General features: G+C 53.1%; 2 protein-coding genes across 9 annotated transcripts in view; one reads left to right on the top strand and one right to left on the bottom strand.

Annotated features, from left to right (window-relative positions):
- Positions 1-278: 278 nt before the first annotated feature.
- On the top strand, positions 279-13352 carry CHRNB2 (cholinergic receptor nicotinic beta 2 subunit). The gene is made up of 6 exons (XM_081494661.1): positions 279-342; positions 1567-1712; positions 1899-1943; positions 2358-2467; positions 3221-4190; positions 7648-13352. Exons 1-6 carry the CDS (start codon positions 279-281, stop codon positions 7816-7818), a joined length of 1506 nt encoding a protein of 501 aa, XP_081350787.1. The 3' UTR covers positions 7819-13352.
- ADAR (adenosine deaminase RNA specific) overlaps positions 13047-15873 on the bottom strand; it is a 56511-nt gene continuing 53684 nt past the window's right edge. For all 8 annotated transcript variants that reach the window (XM_081494659.1, XM_081494654.1, XM_081494656.1 and 5 more), the window contains one exon: positions 13047-15811. In XM_081494659.1, coding sequence (XP_081350785.1) covers positions 15574-15811 — 238 coding nt within the window. In that variant the 3' untranslated portion in view covers positions 13047-15573. The remainder of the gene's footprint in view (positions 15812-15873) is intronic.

The following is a 15873-nucleotide window of genomic DNA, read 5'->3' as shown; positions in this document are numbered from 1 at the left end:
CCAATTGTATTCCCTGGAAGAGCAGCCGGAAAAGCCTCCGCCTGCTCAGACCTGGATAAGCGAGAAGCGGGTTCCTTCTCGCTCTTGGAGCCCGGGGAACCGCCGTGGAGATTATCACGGCAGCATCAAAGGCTGTGAGCACACCCTGGACTCCGCTCCCGCCTGGCGCGGGCGGCGCAGGAGCGGCTTCAGCACCACGGACAGCGCCCCGCCCGCGGCCTTCCAGCCTGCGGCGCGCTCTGACACGTTTAGGCGAGCCGGCGAGCTATGCCAGAGGCATGGCCTGGCTCTCTGGTCCCATGGCGCTGCTCCTCAGCTTTGGCCTCCTCGGACTGTGCTCAGGTAAGGACAAGTCGCCACGCTCTGTCTCACTCGGGCTCGAATTTGTAAGGGAGGGATCCCTAAGGCGGGAAGTCTGCTGGGAGTTAGGGGAGAGACCCCCAGGACAGCTGGGAGTACCTGGGAGACTGAACTGGGAGAAGGACTTGCTCGAAGTGATGCGGAGAAGAGAGGGCAACCTGGGCAGTGGTGGTGGGGAGGGTGTGGGTACAGAGAGGAAGGAGGGGATCTCCCCAGGATTTCTGGGGTGGCAAGAAGGGGAGACTCTGATTGCAGCTGAATTGGTATTTAACTTCCAGTGAACCATTATCTCAAGAAAATCTACCTGGTTCAGCACCCTCACTTGGCTCTCCATCATTTCCTGTCCCTCACATTGAGCTCCTGATTTTGCTCACTTCACAGGAGCAAGGCAGGAAACGGAAACAAGCAACTTCTCAACTCTCTTGGAGGGTAGACAGGAGACTTGGAAGGGAAGAAGCTCTGCCAGGCTAAGGGCCAGGGAGGGGTCTCTGAGGATGTGGGGGGTGCGTTCGTGCAGGGTTGCAGGAGTTAGTGTGTTGTGGGGCAGGTACAAAAGGAATATACAACCAAATGAGCTTTCCACCTCTTCCTGCAATCTCATGAGAGATGAGCTCCTGTATGTGTGGAACTTGAGGCTAAATATATGCCCTGTCCCACAAAGCTCAGGTAGCCCAATTATTCTACTCCAACCCAATACCTTTTGGGGGAGGAGGTCACAGCTAGTCACATGTAGAAGCGCATAACATTACTTGTACACAGAAACGGGCACTGACTGAGGAGAAGGCTGTATGGTGGGACACATATAACTGTTCTCCTTTCCCTACCCTCTAAAACCTTCCTTGAATTGTAGATATCTTCTAGAAGAAACCATGGAAGCAGAAACTTCAAATCTTTTGAAATCACCCTCTGAGACCTTGCAGAAAGAGCAGGGTCTCCACTGATCCTTGAAGAATGGGTTTTTAGTGGGAGGCTGTGGGGGGACTGTCTGGGCTTCTTGGTCAGTGATCTCAGAGAGGGACTTCTCTATGAGGAGCTTCCATGGGGGCAACCTAAGCATTTTGCTATCTTCTTAGGGATGGGCTGAGGGAAACTACAGCTTCCTATTTGGGCCTAGGTTGTCCCACTTGCCTAGGGAGAGTGGGATCCTGGGTGGGCCCTCCTTGCTGTGTACTTACCTCTTGCCCCCCACCCCACTCCTCTGCCCAGGAGTCTGGGGTACAGACACAGAAGAGCGGCTGGTAGAGCATCTCCTGGATCCTTCCCGCTACAACAAACTTATCCGCCCAGCCACCAATGGCTCTGAGCTGGTGACAGTACAGCTCATGGTGTCACTGGCCCAGCTCATCAGTGTGGTGAGTGGGGGTCCCAAACTCTCTGCCCAGCTACTGAAATTGGCATAGCCAGAATATATTTGCACTAATTTTTCTGGAGTCCCCAAGGCTTGGGCAGGTGGGGGAAGGAGCCTGGGTGGTGTAGGGGCCCATAGACTTGAGGGACAGTGGCGGGGGGCACTTCTCAGCAGCTTCTCTTCCCTGCAGCATGAGCGGGAGCAGATCATGACCACCAATGTCTGGCTGACTCAGGTTAGAGCTCTTTCTGCCCACACCTCTGGGCTTCTCTTTCCTCCATTTTTTTTTTTTTTTCATGTTCTTTTCCCTCTTTGAATCTCCTCAAGAGAGGCAGAAAGGTATAGACCTTGGGATCTTAAATAACTGGATATGAGTCTTGGTTCTTCCACTCACCAGCTCTGTTAACTTTGAATATGTTAAACACTGAAAGATTCATTTTCTCATTCACAAAATGTAGATTCTAATATCTTGGCTTGGCTATGCAAATTAAATGAGAAGCCACTTTTGCTGGGCCAAGAAGTCACAGTGGCGAGGCAATGACTTATAAAAACTTCCTCAAGCCAAATAGGCCTCCTCTTGACCCTGTCCTTGACCTTGAGCCCCTCCTAGGGCAGAGGTTGGTGCTGTCTCCCTCTTTCCCTTTCCCAGGAGTGGGAAGATTATCGCCTCACCTGGAAGCCTGAGGAATTTGACAACATGAAGAAAGTTCGGCTCCCTTCCAAACACATCTGGCTCCCAGATGTGGTCCTGTACAACAAGTAGGTGACCCTGGAGAGATGGGAAGGCTGGAGGAGAACTTGAGAGTGCTCAGGTCTTGGAGAAAGTAAATTAGCTCATGCTGGGGGAGAGAAGGGACTTTTCATTGGGACAGACAATTCACTACTCAGACAGACAAACCCAAACCAGTGAGGTATAGTATGGACAGCCAAGGTAACTTGGGTCATGGCCAGCTCCCTCCCAGTCAGTTAGGACTCCCAGTGTTTGGAGCTGTGGTGTGATACAAACAAAGATTGACAGCCCCCAGTGTACAAACTGATTCAAAAATAGGCTTTCCCGGAGGAATGGTAAGAATCAAAGAACTTGGAGGTCCCAGTTTCTCCCCCAGGTTCCATCTGCTCTCCTATAACAAGCCCTCTTACCTCCAAGACCCAAAGCCACTAGTCCCTAGGCTCTAGGGACCATCTCCTGCTCCCACCTGCCCCTGTCCCTCTCCGTTGCTCTGGGCTCCTCACTCTGACCTCCCTGGCTCCCCCAACTTCTCCACCTTCATGTGGACCAACCGGCTTATACAGTGCATGACAGCTAACAGAGGGGCCCCTCAGGCCTTCTGACCAGAACACCTCTTCTCCCCACCAATCCACCCACATCCCCTTCTTGCTTAATTCCTGCTCCTTCCTATCTCCCTCTTTCCATACCTCCCTTCGGCTTTCCTCTCTTCCCACTTAGGGCTGGGTGAATGGATGGGGTGGAAGCATGCTTAAGTCAGGGCTGACTATGTCGTCCCTTGGCAGTGCCGACGGCATGTACGAGGTGTCCTTCTATTCCAATGCTGTGGTCTCCTACGATGGCAGCATCTTCTGGCTGCCACCTGCCATCTACAAGAGCGCATGCAAGATCGAGGTAAAGCACTTCCCATTTGACCAGCAGAACTGCACCATGAAGTTCCGCTCGTGGACCTACGACCGCACTGAGATCGACCTGGTGCTCAAGAGTGACGTGGCCAACCTGGACGACTTCACACCCAGCGGCGAGTGGGACATAGTGGCACTGCCCGGCCGGCGCAACGAGAACCCGGATGACTCCACTTACGTGGACATCACATACGACTTCATCATCCGTCGCAAGCCACTCTTCTACACCATCAATCTCATCATCCCCTGCGTCCTCATCACCTCTCTAGCCATCCTCGTCTTCTATCTGCCGTCTGACTGCGGTGAGAAGATGACGCTGTGCATCTCCGTGCTGCTGGCACTCACCGTCTTCCTGCTGCTCATCTCTAAGATCGTGCCGCCCACCTCCCTCGACGTGCCGCTAGTCGGCAAGTACCTCATGTTCACCATGGTGCTCGTCACCTTCTCCATCGTCACCAGCGTGTGCGTGCTCAACGTGCACCACCGTTCACCCACCACGCACACCATGGCGCCCTGGGTCAAGGTCGTCTTCCTGGAGAAGCTGCCCACGCTGCTGTTCATGCAGCAGCCGCGCCACCGCTGTGCCCGCCAACGCCTGCGCCTGCGGCGGCGCCAGCGCGAGCGAGAGGGAGCTGGCGCCCTCTTCCGTGAGGCCCTGGGGGCCGACTCCTGCACGTGCTTCGTCAACCGCGCGTCGGTGCAGGGCTTGGCTGGGGCCTTCGGCTCGGAGCCGGCGCCAGCAGCAGGCCCCGGGCGCTCCGGGGTGCGGTGTGGCTGCGGCCTCCGGGAGGCGGTGGACGGCGTGCGCTTCATCGCAGATCACATGCGGAGTGAGGACGACGACCAGAGCGTGAGTGCAGCGCAGGGATTCGGGCGTGGGATGCGGGGCTGCAGGGCCCCTCTGAAGCTCCGCAGACAAAGCTAATCGGAGTGCGGGATGCGGACAATGCGAGTCTGGCCTGGGGCTGTGGGCCTGCGCCCTGGTGCAGCCTCTTCTCCTTTGGCTTCTGGGAGGTGGCGCCGCCTAAGCTGCGGTTGGTACGGGATGACCTTGCGGCTTCCAGAGGCCTAGCATCCAGAGGGAAATGCCTCGGCTGGGGCATCCGTAGTGTCGTTAGTTTTGGGAAGGTGGCCAGAAAGGGGAGGAGGCCCTTGTGGGTTTGCAGCTGGCCTGTGGCTGTGTCCCCAGAGACCCTCTCGGCCCCTTGTATTCCCAAGACCATGTTGTTAACTTGCAGCTCTTTGCACAAATGAGGATGAATCCTTTGGGTCCCGCGTTGGGGGCAAAACTGAGGGCAGTAGAAAGTGTGTATGGGAGGGGTGGGGGTGGCTAGGTGGCTCCACTGGCCACTGGGAAAAGGACAGAGCCCCAAATCAATATCCTTTTCCTTCTCTTCTGAGTCCTCAGGGAATGGCCTTGTGAAATATTTATGGAGGTGGAGGCAAGTGAAGGCCAGGGCTTCCAAGACCTGCCCAGAGCTTTCTGCACACCCGGCTTTTTCTGCAGTGGCTCTCCCTGAAGGGGACTCCTTGAACACTGAACCAGGGGATGAGGAGGGGGGACTATGAGGAGTTGACTTCCCCTCATTTGGGGTTGTGGCTGGCCCCATTCAGCAGTCTTTAATCACCTGGCTGGTTCCAGGCTGCGGCTAAACTGTTGCCATGATAACTGGCCATGTTTCCACTGGGATGCAGTCATTCTGGCCTGGGGAGTAAGGAAGGGCAGGCTCCTGCATTATCGTTTGTGGGGGGTGGGATGCTCCAGAGCCTAGTGTTTCTGTCCCTTGAGAGGGCAGGAGCTGGGGCTTGACCTAGGGAGCAGGTTATGGTCCTGATGGAAGATGAGAGGGATCGAGGCAAGAGAGGTTGGGGCTGGAGGCTCAGAGGTGGCTGAGGCCAAATGGGGAATGTTGGTGGTGCAGGGGCTCAGCTGGCTGTGTCACTGCCTCTGCCTCCCCCACTGCAGCAAACTCATGTAATGTGCATTTACTGAGCTAGGTGATGAGGATGCAATGACCTACTTGGATGTTTCACAGGCATCTCAAACTTAACATGTCCAAAACTGAGTGCTTGATTTACACCCCCACTACCAACTTGCTCCTCCTCTCATCTCCCCATCTTTTAGTAAATGACATCACCATCCACCCAATGGTTTAGACCAGAAGCCTGGAGTGACCCTCGATGCCTCTCTTTATTAACTCCCCCACCATCCAAATCATCAGAAGTCCTGTCTTGTGAGCTCAACCTCCAAAATAATTCTCAGCTTCATCCTTTATTCACCATCTCCATGCTACCTCCCTGGCTGTAGGCCTCCATCAGCTCTTGCCTGGGCTAGGGCAGGGACTTCTAATGATCCCCCTGATTCAGTTCTTGTGCTTCTCCATCCAAACAGACAATGTTTCCTGCTCACTATGTGTCATCTCTGCACCGCTCAGGTCACTGGCTTATCTGACACTTGTTCTAAGCAAGCTAAGCTCTTTCCTGCCTCAAGACCTTTGCACATATTGGCCCATCTTCTTGGAATGCCCATTTTTTTCCTTTTAAAAATTATTACTATTGTTAATTTTTGCCCTGCTGTTGAGAGTAAGTGACCCTTTATCCTAAATACTCCAGCTTTTCTCTCCCAAGGACAGATATTGTCTTCTATAACCCAGGCTCGGTGATCAAATTCAGGAAATTAGCATCAATACCTTTATCTGATATAAAGTCCATACTAAAATTTTTTCAATTGTCTCAGTAATATCTTTTGTAGCATCTCCTCCACCTCAGTCCAGGATCTTGAATTGCACTTGATTGTCCTGTCTCTTTAGTTTGCTTCACTCTGGAATGGTTCCTTAGCTTTGTCTTTCATGGCATAGACATTTTTGAAGGGCCCAGTCCAATTGAAGGTCCCTCAGTTTGCAAGTTGGACACGACTTAGAAACTAAACCACCACCACCACCACAGTTTGGGTTTGTCTGTTTCTTTCTTCAGTTTATTCCTGATACACCTGGCTTCTTGTCACTCATCAGATCTTCGCTTAAGGTATCACTGCCTCAAAGAGGCCTCCCCAAATCACACCCTGAATGATATCTCCCCCTCCATTTCTCTATCCTTTGTTTCCATGTAAGCACCCAAAAGGGTGTAATTATTTTTATTTTTACTTATTTTGTGTCCATCTTCCTCAGTAGACTGAACTGCAGGATGTGTTTGTCTTGCTCTCACATCCCCAGTGCCCAGTATGGTGCCAGGTACACAGGAGGCACAAGGTTACAGATGAACGTGTGTGCAAAGGTCCAGACTCAGACAGGAGCGGAATGGCTCTGAGTGGAGGCCAGCCCTCATGCAGACCCTGTGACTGGCTCCCAAACACAGCGGTTATTCTCTTCTGGATGGGTTTGTTTGCATCTGAGACTCAGTCCTAACATCCTGGGGCTGTTGGAAGGGGCTCCCCAGGCAGTTATATAAGGAGTGAGGCCTGCAGGGCAGCCATTCATTCACTAGTTCAACACCCATTTACTGGAACTCTGTGTTTGAGTTGCTGGGATTACAAAAATGAGTCAGATCAGGTCCCTGTAGTTTACAAGTTCATAGCTTAAGTTGGGGTGGGGGCTGGGGAGGGGGGAGAGGGCAGGCATATGTTGAACTGACAATACAGTGGAGTAAAAATACTGGGCTTTCCTGGTGGCCAGATGGTAAAGAATCTCCCCGGAAGATCCCCTGGAGGAGGGTATGGCAACCCACTCCAGTATTCTTGCCTGGAGAATCCCCATGGACAGAGGAGCCTGGCGAGCTACCGTCCACGGGGTTGTAAAGAGTTGGACACAACTGAGTGACTAAGCACAGCGCATTACAGCGCATAATGCTGAGGGAACCCCAGAGGAAACAGGTTCATTCTGATCAGGGGGATCAGAGAAGGCTTCATAGAAGAGGTCACATTTTGATTTAGGCTTTGAAAGGTGTAGGAGTTCACAAGTAGAGATAGGGAGGACTGGAATTCTAGACTGGGAGGAAACCCAAAGGCACAGAGACCTGAGAGGACAGACTGGAGTTTGGTAAGTCTGAGTCGGACTTAGAAGAAGATAAGTGTTGGCTCATATTTGTCATGGGTGCTCTTGATTCTAGACTTGGGAGTTTGAGTGGCTGCTGAAGGCAATGGGGTCACTGGAGGCTTTTAAGCAGGCAAGACTGGAGCTGAACTTTGGAACAGTCACTCCGGGGTCAAGGAGGGAGAGGAGTTTTGTGTGATGAAAGTTGCTTATACCCAATCCAGTCCCTTCCTGTATCATGTGATTGATACCTGGGTCTCCTACCCTATCTCTCTCCAGGTGAGTGAGGACTGGAAGTATGTTGCCATGGTGATCGACCGCCTATTCCTTTGGATCTTTGTCTTCGTCTGTGTCTTTGGCACCATCGGCATGTTCCTGCAGCCTCTCTTCCAGAACTACACCACTGCCACCTTCCTCCACGCAGACCATTCGGCTCCCAGCTCCAAGTGAGGCCCTCCCCCGCTCCATGCTCCTTCAGCCCCTCTGTTGGACAAGTTTTGGGTGGAGGAGAGATGAGTGAACTACCAGAAAGAGGGGTGCTGCCCCCACAGACCCATCATTTCGCTTCACCTGGAGCCCCTCCTCTCCCCCCACACCCAGCCAGCACTAACCTGGAGGCTGGACCAACTGCGTGGTGTCCTGGCAGCTCTCCTCCTCTTGGACCAACTCAGGCAATAGTGTTGCTGCTGGAGGATGAAGGCTGAGAAGTGGAGGATGGAGTGAAGTCATTGGCTGCCTCCAAGTCATGGAAAAGGGCTGTGCAGGAGCAGGAGGTGGGACAGGGGCTCTGACGCTGTGCTGGGCTGGCTTGAGACCATGCAGCTCAGAAGGGAGACGTGAGGGGGAGAGGGGTCTGGGTGTGGCCTGAGGTCTGTCCTTGCTTAACTGGACAGCAGGTGACTGGGTGGGCCTCACGGTGGTCAGGGGCTCCTGCTCAGATGTTAGCCTGGCGCTGAGGTCAGAGTCCTGTGGGAGACTTCCTGCTCCACAGCCCCTCATTTCTATGCAGCCCAGTGGTCAGCCCCAGGTCCCCTTCTCCCAGTGAAGCATTCTCCCTAGACTTCCTTTCTTATTCAGGCCAGGGTGTGGGGGCAAGTTTTGTTATTAGGGGAGCCTCTGAGTTCCCAATCTTTGGGTGACCTACTTGGAGTGTAACGGCTAAATTCTCAAACTGTATGAGTTCAGGTTCACAGGCTCTTCCTCTCCCTCCTCCCCACCCCCTACCCTGCCTGCAATTTGAACAGACTGGTTGCTGGAGTAAGTAAACTAAGGATGTTAGCTTTCAGCAGACCCAGCCCTTTTGCCCGCAGCAGAGCAGGCTGGGCAGGAGAGGGCTGGCTGTGGAGGCCAGCCAAGCAGGGTCTGAATGGCCAGAGCTCTGCCACATCAGCACGGCTTCTGCTCCCGTCCTTCTATTCCTGGCTCCCTCCTTCCTGCTCTGGCTCCTCCCCTTCCTCCTCCCAACCAAACCTGAGCTAGGCTGCTGCAGAACTTGGGGAGGACAGGTCTGCACAGCGGACTGCAGAAAGCGTGCCCTGGAGGCTGTACCCTGATGCTTCTCCCAGGGGCTCCCCTGGCCTATGAGCCCGGAAAACAGACCTCTTAAGGGATCATCAGGCCCAGCCCCCATCACATGACCAGCTCTGATTTGTGGTCCCAACATGGGCTCGTGCTCAGCCAGCAGGTCACAGAGGGGTCTGTCTGCCAAGGGCGCCTAAGGCACCTGCATGACATACCGTACTCTTCTCTGGAGTCCAGCTGGACGCCTGCTTCTGCAGGCACCGAGGAGGTGGGGAGACGCAGCGTAAGTGCAGAGCACCGGCCAAGGAGCAGAGTCTGGGTGCCCTGCCACTTACTCTCAGCCATTCTGAGCAAGTCTGGCTAGGCCTCAGTTTCCTCATCTATACATTGGGGCTAGTAAGTCCCTCTTCATGGGGTTGCTTTGAGGAAGGCATGATGTCTGTGAAAAAGCCCAGCGCTGCACCTGATGTAGAATAGATGTTTGGGGGCTCGTCTGAGAGGCAGGCAGAGCTGGTGGGCATGGGCTCAGCCACCTGTCATGTCAGTCTTCCTCCCAGACCTACCTTTACGCTGGAGGAAATAGCCCCCTGAAACAGGGCCTGGGTCTGGGGGAGCTGGGGCTGGAGAGATACCACACAGAGGGTGCTAGGGTGAGCCTATCAGCCTTCTGGAGCCCCTTCAGCAAAGATTTGTTCCGTTCCTGGGCTGAGCTCGGGCTCTGGCCTCCTGACAGGTGTGTGCTCAGGCCCCTGGGAGCTCTAGTCCCGTGCTGGCTGTGGAGGATCCATCCAGACGTTAAACCAGCAGCTGCATGAGATGTGCATCTCCCCACCTGCCAGAATGGGCCAGCGGACATCTCTTCTGGGGGGTGAGTGTCTTGGCACTATGGAGACTCCCTTCTTCTTGAAACAGCAGATGGACTGTTGCCTGTATTATCCCTGGACCCACCTTGAACTCATAGCCCTGAGGAAACATCCCAGAACCTGCAACAGCTGTTGAAAAGGAACTCTCCCTCTGAAGGGGAAGGTGCTGACCTGAGGCCTTCCTTCCCAGCTCTCCCAGGCTCCTTGCCAGGGCTGGGGCTGCTGGGGAGGCCTCATCAGCTGCTGTCCTGGCTGGACTTGCTTCCAGTACTTGCCACAAGTGGCTGTTGTCCAAGTAAGTTACTCGACAGTGCCAGAGGGGCTGCTAGAGCCTGGCTTGTTCAACTCCTCTCCATGAACCCCACTGACACACAGGGAAATGCAGGCCCGGAGGTTGTCTGGTGCCTGACCTTGTACAAGCACTGAACTCTGAACTTGTTCATCCTCATCTGTGACTTGAGGGTGACAGCTGACTGAGGACTGCAGCAAGGGTGTGAAGGATCAATGTATAGAAGAAAGGGTTAACCAGGCAGGTTCCCTGGGGCTGTACCATTCCCTCCATCTCTGGGTGCAGGCCCTTGGGGACTGCCAGTGGGGAGGACAGAGGTGGAGGGAAGAGGGCTCAGGCAAGGTGTTACCACGTGTCAGTACAGGCTTTGAACCCTCAGGGTATTAAGAAGCTTCGGAGAACCAGTCTCTTCCACTCACGGGTCCTCTGCCCTCTTGGTATTGTCGGGGATGCCTCTTGGCCCCTTCCATGGGGGGGGGAAGGGGGTCGTGGTGTGTATCTCTGGAGAGCACTGGGTACCCAGATCAGCACCAGGCCAGGACTGGGGGTCCCGCATACGAAGAGAGAGGGAGAGGTACTGGATGGAGCCAAGCAAACTGGACTTGGGAGGCGGCAGCGAGGAAACAGTTGAGATTTGTCTCCATCAGAGACGGGAAGGCCACAGGCCATCTGAGAACGATTTTTCATCTGAAAAGAAGGCATGAAAAACTCTCTGCTTGTGATGACTGGCACTGCAGCAGGAGGAAGGCAGTCTTCTGGCAGTGAGGAGTCTAATACTGGAACAGCTGGTCCCGAGTTATTGCAGATTTAAAAGCAAATAAGACACAGGCAGCCCCTGGCTGGCATTTCTGTGGTGGAAGTCTGGCTGTGCAGGAAGGGCGGGTTGTTTCCCCTAAGGAAAGAGGGAGGGTGTGCAGCTTCGTCTCCTGTCCTGAGTCTCCTCCCACCCCTAGTATTAGCTGCTGTGCACCAGTGGCCTGCTCCGGGCCAGCTGCTTCAGATGCCCTGTTTTTATTCCTCACAACAATCCTGCAGGGGAGGGGTCCCTGTTGACAGAAGAAAAATGAGGCCCAAGAGCCCAAGAAATAGCTGGTGAGTAGTGCTGGCCTGAAATCCCACACTGATCCCAGAGTTCATGCTCTGTGGCCTCTGAGGCTGGAAGAAGAGCTTCTTTGGGAGGGAAGTGAAGGGCATCAGGGTCTTCTCTGAATCCCCTCCCCACTCGGTTCCAGTCGTCACCTTCTGCTTGTAGGCAGAGTTGGGCTGGTGTCACAACATCCCTCACAGTCACCCACTCAAGACTAGACAGAGAACAGCCACCTTTCAGTATTCATCCCAACAAGTCTCAGAGGTCAGTTTGACAGTCATGTTGTTCCTACGGGACTGTTGGTCTAGGAATCATTAGGACACCTCACCCACCTGCTGTGTCCCCGTCTTCCCCACACTGGCCTTGGCCACCCCGTCTGCTCCTGGAATATTTGCACTGGTCTAGCCCACTCCAGGCCAGACTCAACAGGAACTCAAGATTCTCATAAAGAAAGTTGTTTCCAAAGATGTCTTCTCTCTCTGTAATCCTTGAGAGTGAGGGTGGGGAGATCCTCACGGGCCAGGGTTGGTGAATAAGGGGAAAAGGGAGAATACTGGGGAAATTGGATCCATGAGAGGTTAAAGACATTAAAAAATCATCTAAAGAAAAGGTCAGTGGTAACCAATGATTGTGATGGGTGGCCTGACAAGTCCATTCATCAGATGGAAAAGATAAGGCTTGGCCTGGAGTGGACAGAGCCCAGAAATAGCTCGTGGGGAGGCCCTTTGTGCAAAAGGGGCCCTGGAGGACAGGGCAGAGGTGAGGCCCGGCCTCCTGGAGACAGATATGGCTATGTGGAAGACACATCTGCTCCTGGAACATGGGTTTGACCCGGGCCCACATCCTGGAAGCTGTATTAAATGGTGGGCCGAGATGAAATGCTGAGTGAATAGCAACCAAAATGCTAAAGGAAATCCCTCTTGTGTTCCCAGGGGGCAGCCTTGCCTTCCAGCTTACCTGGAGCTGGGAGCTGGGGGGACAGTCTTACATCCTACACTCACCTTAGGCATGAAAAAAATGGTTCATTTTCTAAAAGGCCTGGATACATCTCCCTCCAGGTGGGACCAGATGCCTGAGAACAGAGAGGACAGAGGTGTCGAGGCTCCAGGCCTCACAGTAGGCAGACACTGTCCTTCACTGTCTGTAGAATCTGTTCAGCTTGCCTGTTTCAACAGATTGTGAGTTGACACCGTGCAGAGTTCTGGTCCGAGTTTAATGTGCCCCAAAGCATGTCGCTGGCCTTCCTGGCCTCAGTTGTTCCATCTGTATAGTCAATGAAGAGGGAGGTTTCACTGACTTAGGAGGCCTCACTGTCAGGTATTTCCTGTCCTCTGGTATGGTAGTTTTACAAGGTCAAGGAGGAGTCTTATAGGCATCCTGACCCAATGGCATCGTGGAAAATGGTGTTTCCTCTCTGAAATCAAGACAAGAGAAATATTCTAGCTGCCATCTATAAAGTGAAAAGCAAATGGCCTGTCTCCCAAGACAGTAGCCAAGTCAGTCTGTCCAGGCTGCAACCTGCTCCTCCTCGCAGGCAAACAGCTGGGGGTGGAGGGCTGTAGAAGCCCCTGGAGTTGCGTCCATGGTCTGCGGTGCTGTCTCAAGGGACACTTTCCTACTCTGGGCCTTGAAATCTCGCACAGTGTGTGTCTGGGGACAAGATACTTGATGGAGGGCTCTACTGGGGAAGGTGGGGGTGTGGAACTGGGGAAGTAAGTAAAGGTTGTCTGACGCACCCACCGTACCAGACAAAAGCTCACCTTTGAGATGGCGCCTCTCTGCTGGCTGAGGGGGACCTGCTCCCTAGGTTCTGACCCAGTCCCAGATAGTGCTGTTGCTGGAAATCCCAGGACCACAGCTCCCTCCGTTCCCCCCTTTCTCGTCCCCCAGGAAACCAAGACTCGAGGCTTTCTAAAAATTCAGATTCTTTTTTTTTTTATTTATGAGGAATGTATATTGTTAGTCACTTATACCAAAGGACACATAAAAGCAGAATCATAAAACTGACTGCACCCATCGTGGCCCCCAAGTCTACGCTTGGGCTCTTCTCCACTCTGCTCTTGGGAGTCACTACCAAGACCCCAAAAGCCAGCAAAATCCCTTCAACGTGAGTCAAGGAAATAGCTTGAAGCAGCGACAAATTTTTTTACAAGTGATTATTCAAAGAATGCACAATAGCCACAGTTCAGACAAATCAACTACAAAGATCATAAAAAAAAAAAAACCTGGGGAGGAGGTCTTGCTTATCAAAAACGAAGATTGGACGAAAAAGTGAAGCAGACGCTTTAGGTAGGTGGGAGTTCTGCCTCTTCTGAGGGGGGTGGGGGGGCGCCGGGGTGGGGGCGGCCGTGCAGGGCCCAATACAGGCTTGTTTCCAGAGGACGCACGGGTACAGGGAAGCCTTGCTCTCTTCCTACAGCAGAAACTGAATACTGTAAGTTCGCTAGACAAGATCTTGGGGCAAGCGGGGGGTCTGACCGGTTGAGAGTGTCCTGGCTCCCAGCTGCGAAGAGGTGGCTGAGACTGAGCTCTGTGGAGGTTCTTATGCCCAGAGGGGCTGGACATGCCAAGAAGTGAGTAGGTGATGCTCTCCAGCCCAAAGAACCAGGGAGCTGAGCTGCCTCCTGGGGTGGGACTGATCTCATGTGCCATTGGAAGATTCACAGGACCAGGGGTAGGCCCCTGTCACCTCAGAAGACAGGCACTGCTTCCCTTCTAGTTCCATGGGACACTTTGGTGTTCCATAGAAACATCCTTAGTGTATTTGAAAGACTTAACGTTTTCTCACTTTGGTCAAAAGTACAGAGGGCGCAGCAGCCACAACAATAAATGTGCGGACCTGGGTGTATCCACTGTTGACAAGGTGGGACAGACAGGGGGTTAACTAGTCAGTAGTTTGCAGGGTATGGGGGAGAACGGAAAATCATCTGAGGGCACTGGTTTGGCATGTTCACAGATCAGAGGAACTGTCCAGAGGGAAAGAGGCAGGCTCAGGTCTGGAGATGGTAAAGCCTCTGTACTTTTCTTGAGCACATCTGGCTGGCTTAGGCCCAGACTCCACAAAGAGATGAAGGCTCTGACCACAAGAGTCCATGTTAGCTTAAGGTGTAGACCCAGAGTCCCACCTCACAGAGTTTTAGGACAACCTGCCCTTTCACTTGGAGTTACTGCTCAAGGTCAACCCTAGAAAGATTCCCTAGCAGGCAGGAGACCTTGGGTCTGTGACCCGCCCGCAGACAACCTTCTGAAGCTATTAGGCAAAAGCCCTCGGTTAATCCACGGAAAATGACATCTGAACTTCAAATCTATGCAATTACAGGTTATCTGTAGCTGTTGAGGATCAACATTTATGGCATTCTTTTTAAAACTCCCCATTTACCATGAATTAGTCACCTTCCCTTGGTGTCACCATCACGAGAAATATGCTGGGGGGAACAGTGGTCTGACCCAACATGATTTTTTGCCTTATTCCTGCTAAGTCATGATTATCTGAGCAGAGACGATTTACCCTCTAGGATTTACCCTGGGTTTTTTCCTACCAATTGGTCCAGGTCTACAGCGTTACTGCCCCCGTCAGCAGGACAAATTCCTAGGAATGCTTTAGGAGGAGGGGCAGCTGGGAGCTTGGCAACATTCCAAGGTATGTCTGCCTACTGCGGAAGTGGTCTGTGTTACCCCTGGAGGGCAGGCCTCCTCTATTGCTCAGGCAATTCCGTTAGCCCCATCTGGCTGGTCCCAGCCCTTCCTGCTGCCTGGGGAAGGGATGCATCTCCCTGGCAGCAGCCTCCTCTGCCGCTGGGCCCCTCCCAAGCCGGCTAAAGTGCAAGATCACGGAGCATTATCTGCAGGTTCTCATCATGGTTGGCACCGGTAACAAGCTGACTGCAGTGTTCAACTCCGGCCCTTAGAAATGTTTAACCAGATTCTTTAAGTTCACTGCTTTACCCTCTTGGAGGAAAAGGAAAAACTAACAATCAGGAGGAAGGAATCTCGGAAGGGGAAGACGGGAAGCAGAGGGGCCTCAGAATTCACAAATGAAAAGTCCTCTGTCCCTGGTATGATTCACACGGTTGATTGGAACCTAATCGAGACCACAAGAGGTCAGTGTAGCAAACACAAAGGGAAAGGAAACAGGAAAAAAACGGAAATAGACCGGAAGAGGAAATGGGCGGAAAGAAGGAACAAACCCCTTCTTTCTGCCCTGCGGTCTCTGTCTCTCTGCTGGGGAAAAACGAAGGGGGATGGCGAGAGCTGGCCTGGTATTCCCAAAGAAAAGTAGAACAACAGGAACCCAAAGTTCTCAGTGTCACCAACCGTGGTTCCATTTTTTTTTTAAAAAAAAGGAAAATAAAACCCCAAACCCCTTGACCCATGTGATGAGGAATGCTACGACCTCTCTCTCGCACCCAGTGTGAAACACCCGACCCGTCAGTCACTGGATCACACTACACTGGGCAGAGGTAAAAATTCTTCTCCTCCTGGGGCTTGCTTATCCAGTTCCCGTAGCCCATGTCCTTCAGACATTTTTTGAAGTAGTTCTTGGCTATCTCGTAGTCACGGGCAGCTTTCTTGGCCTCACCATAGGAGAGTCTAAGTAGATCTCTGCGGTATCGGAAGGAGCAGAGCTTCTTAAATAGAAGGAAAATGTTCTTTTTGGAGACCCGGGACAATTCGTTCCGCGGCCTGGGGACACGAAAGGACTCGTTATTCACCTGGGACGGAACAAGTGGAGGCACTGGGGTGGA

The sequence above is a fragment of the Giraffa tippelskirchi genome, chromosome 5, assembly GCF_054371585.1.
Source record: "Giraffa tippelskirchi isolate mGirTip1 chromosome 5, T2T-mGirTip1v1.2.pri, whole genome shotgun sequence".
Lineage (NCBI taxonomy): Eukaryota > Metazoa > Chordata > Mammalia > Artiodactyla > Giraffidae > Giraffa > Giraffa tippelskirchi.
Note: the sequence above shows the minus strand (reverse complement) of the source record. Positions and strands in the feature narration are given on the sequence as shown.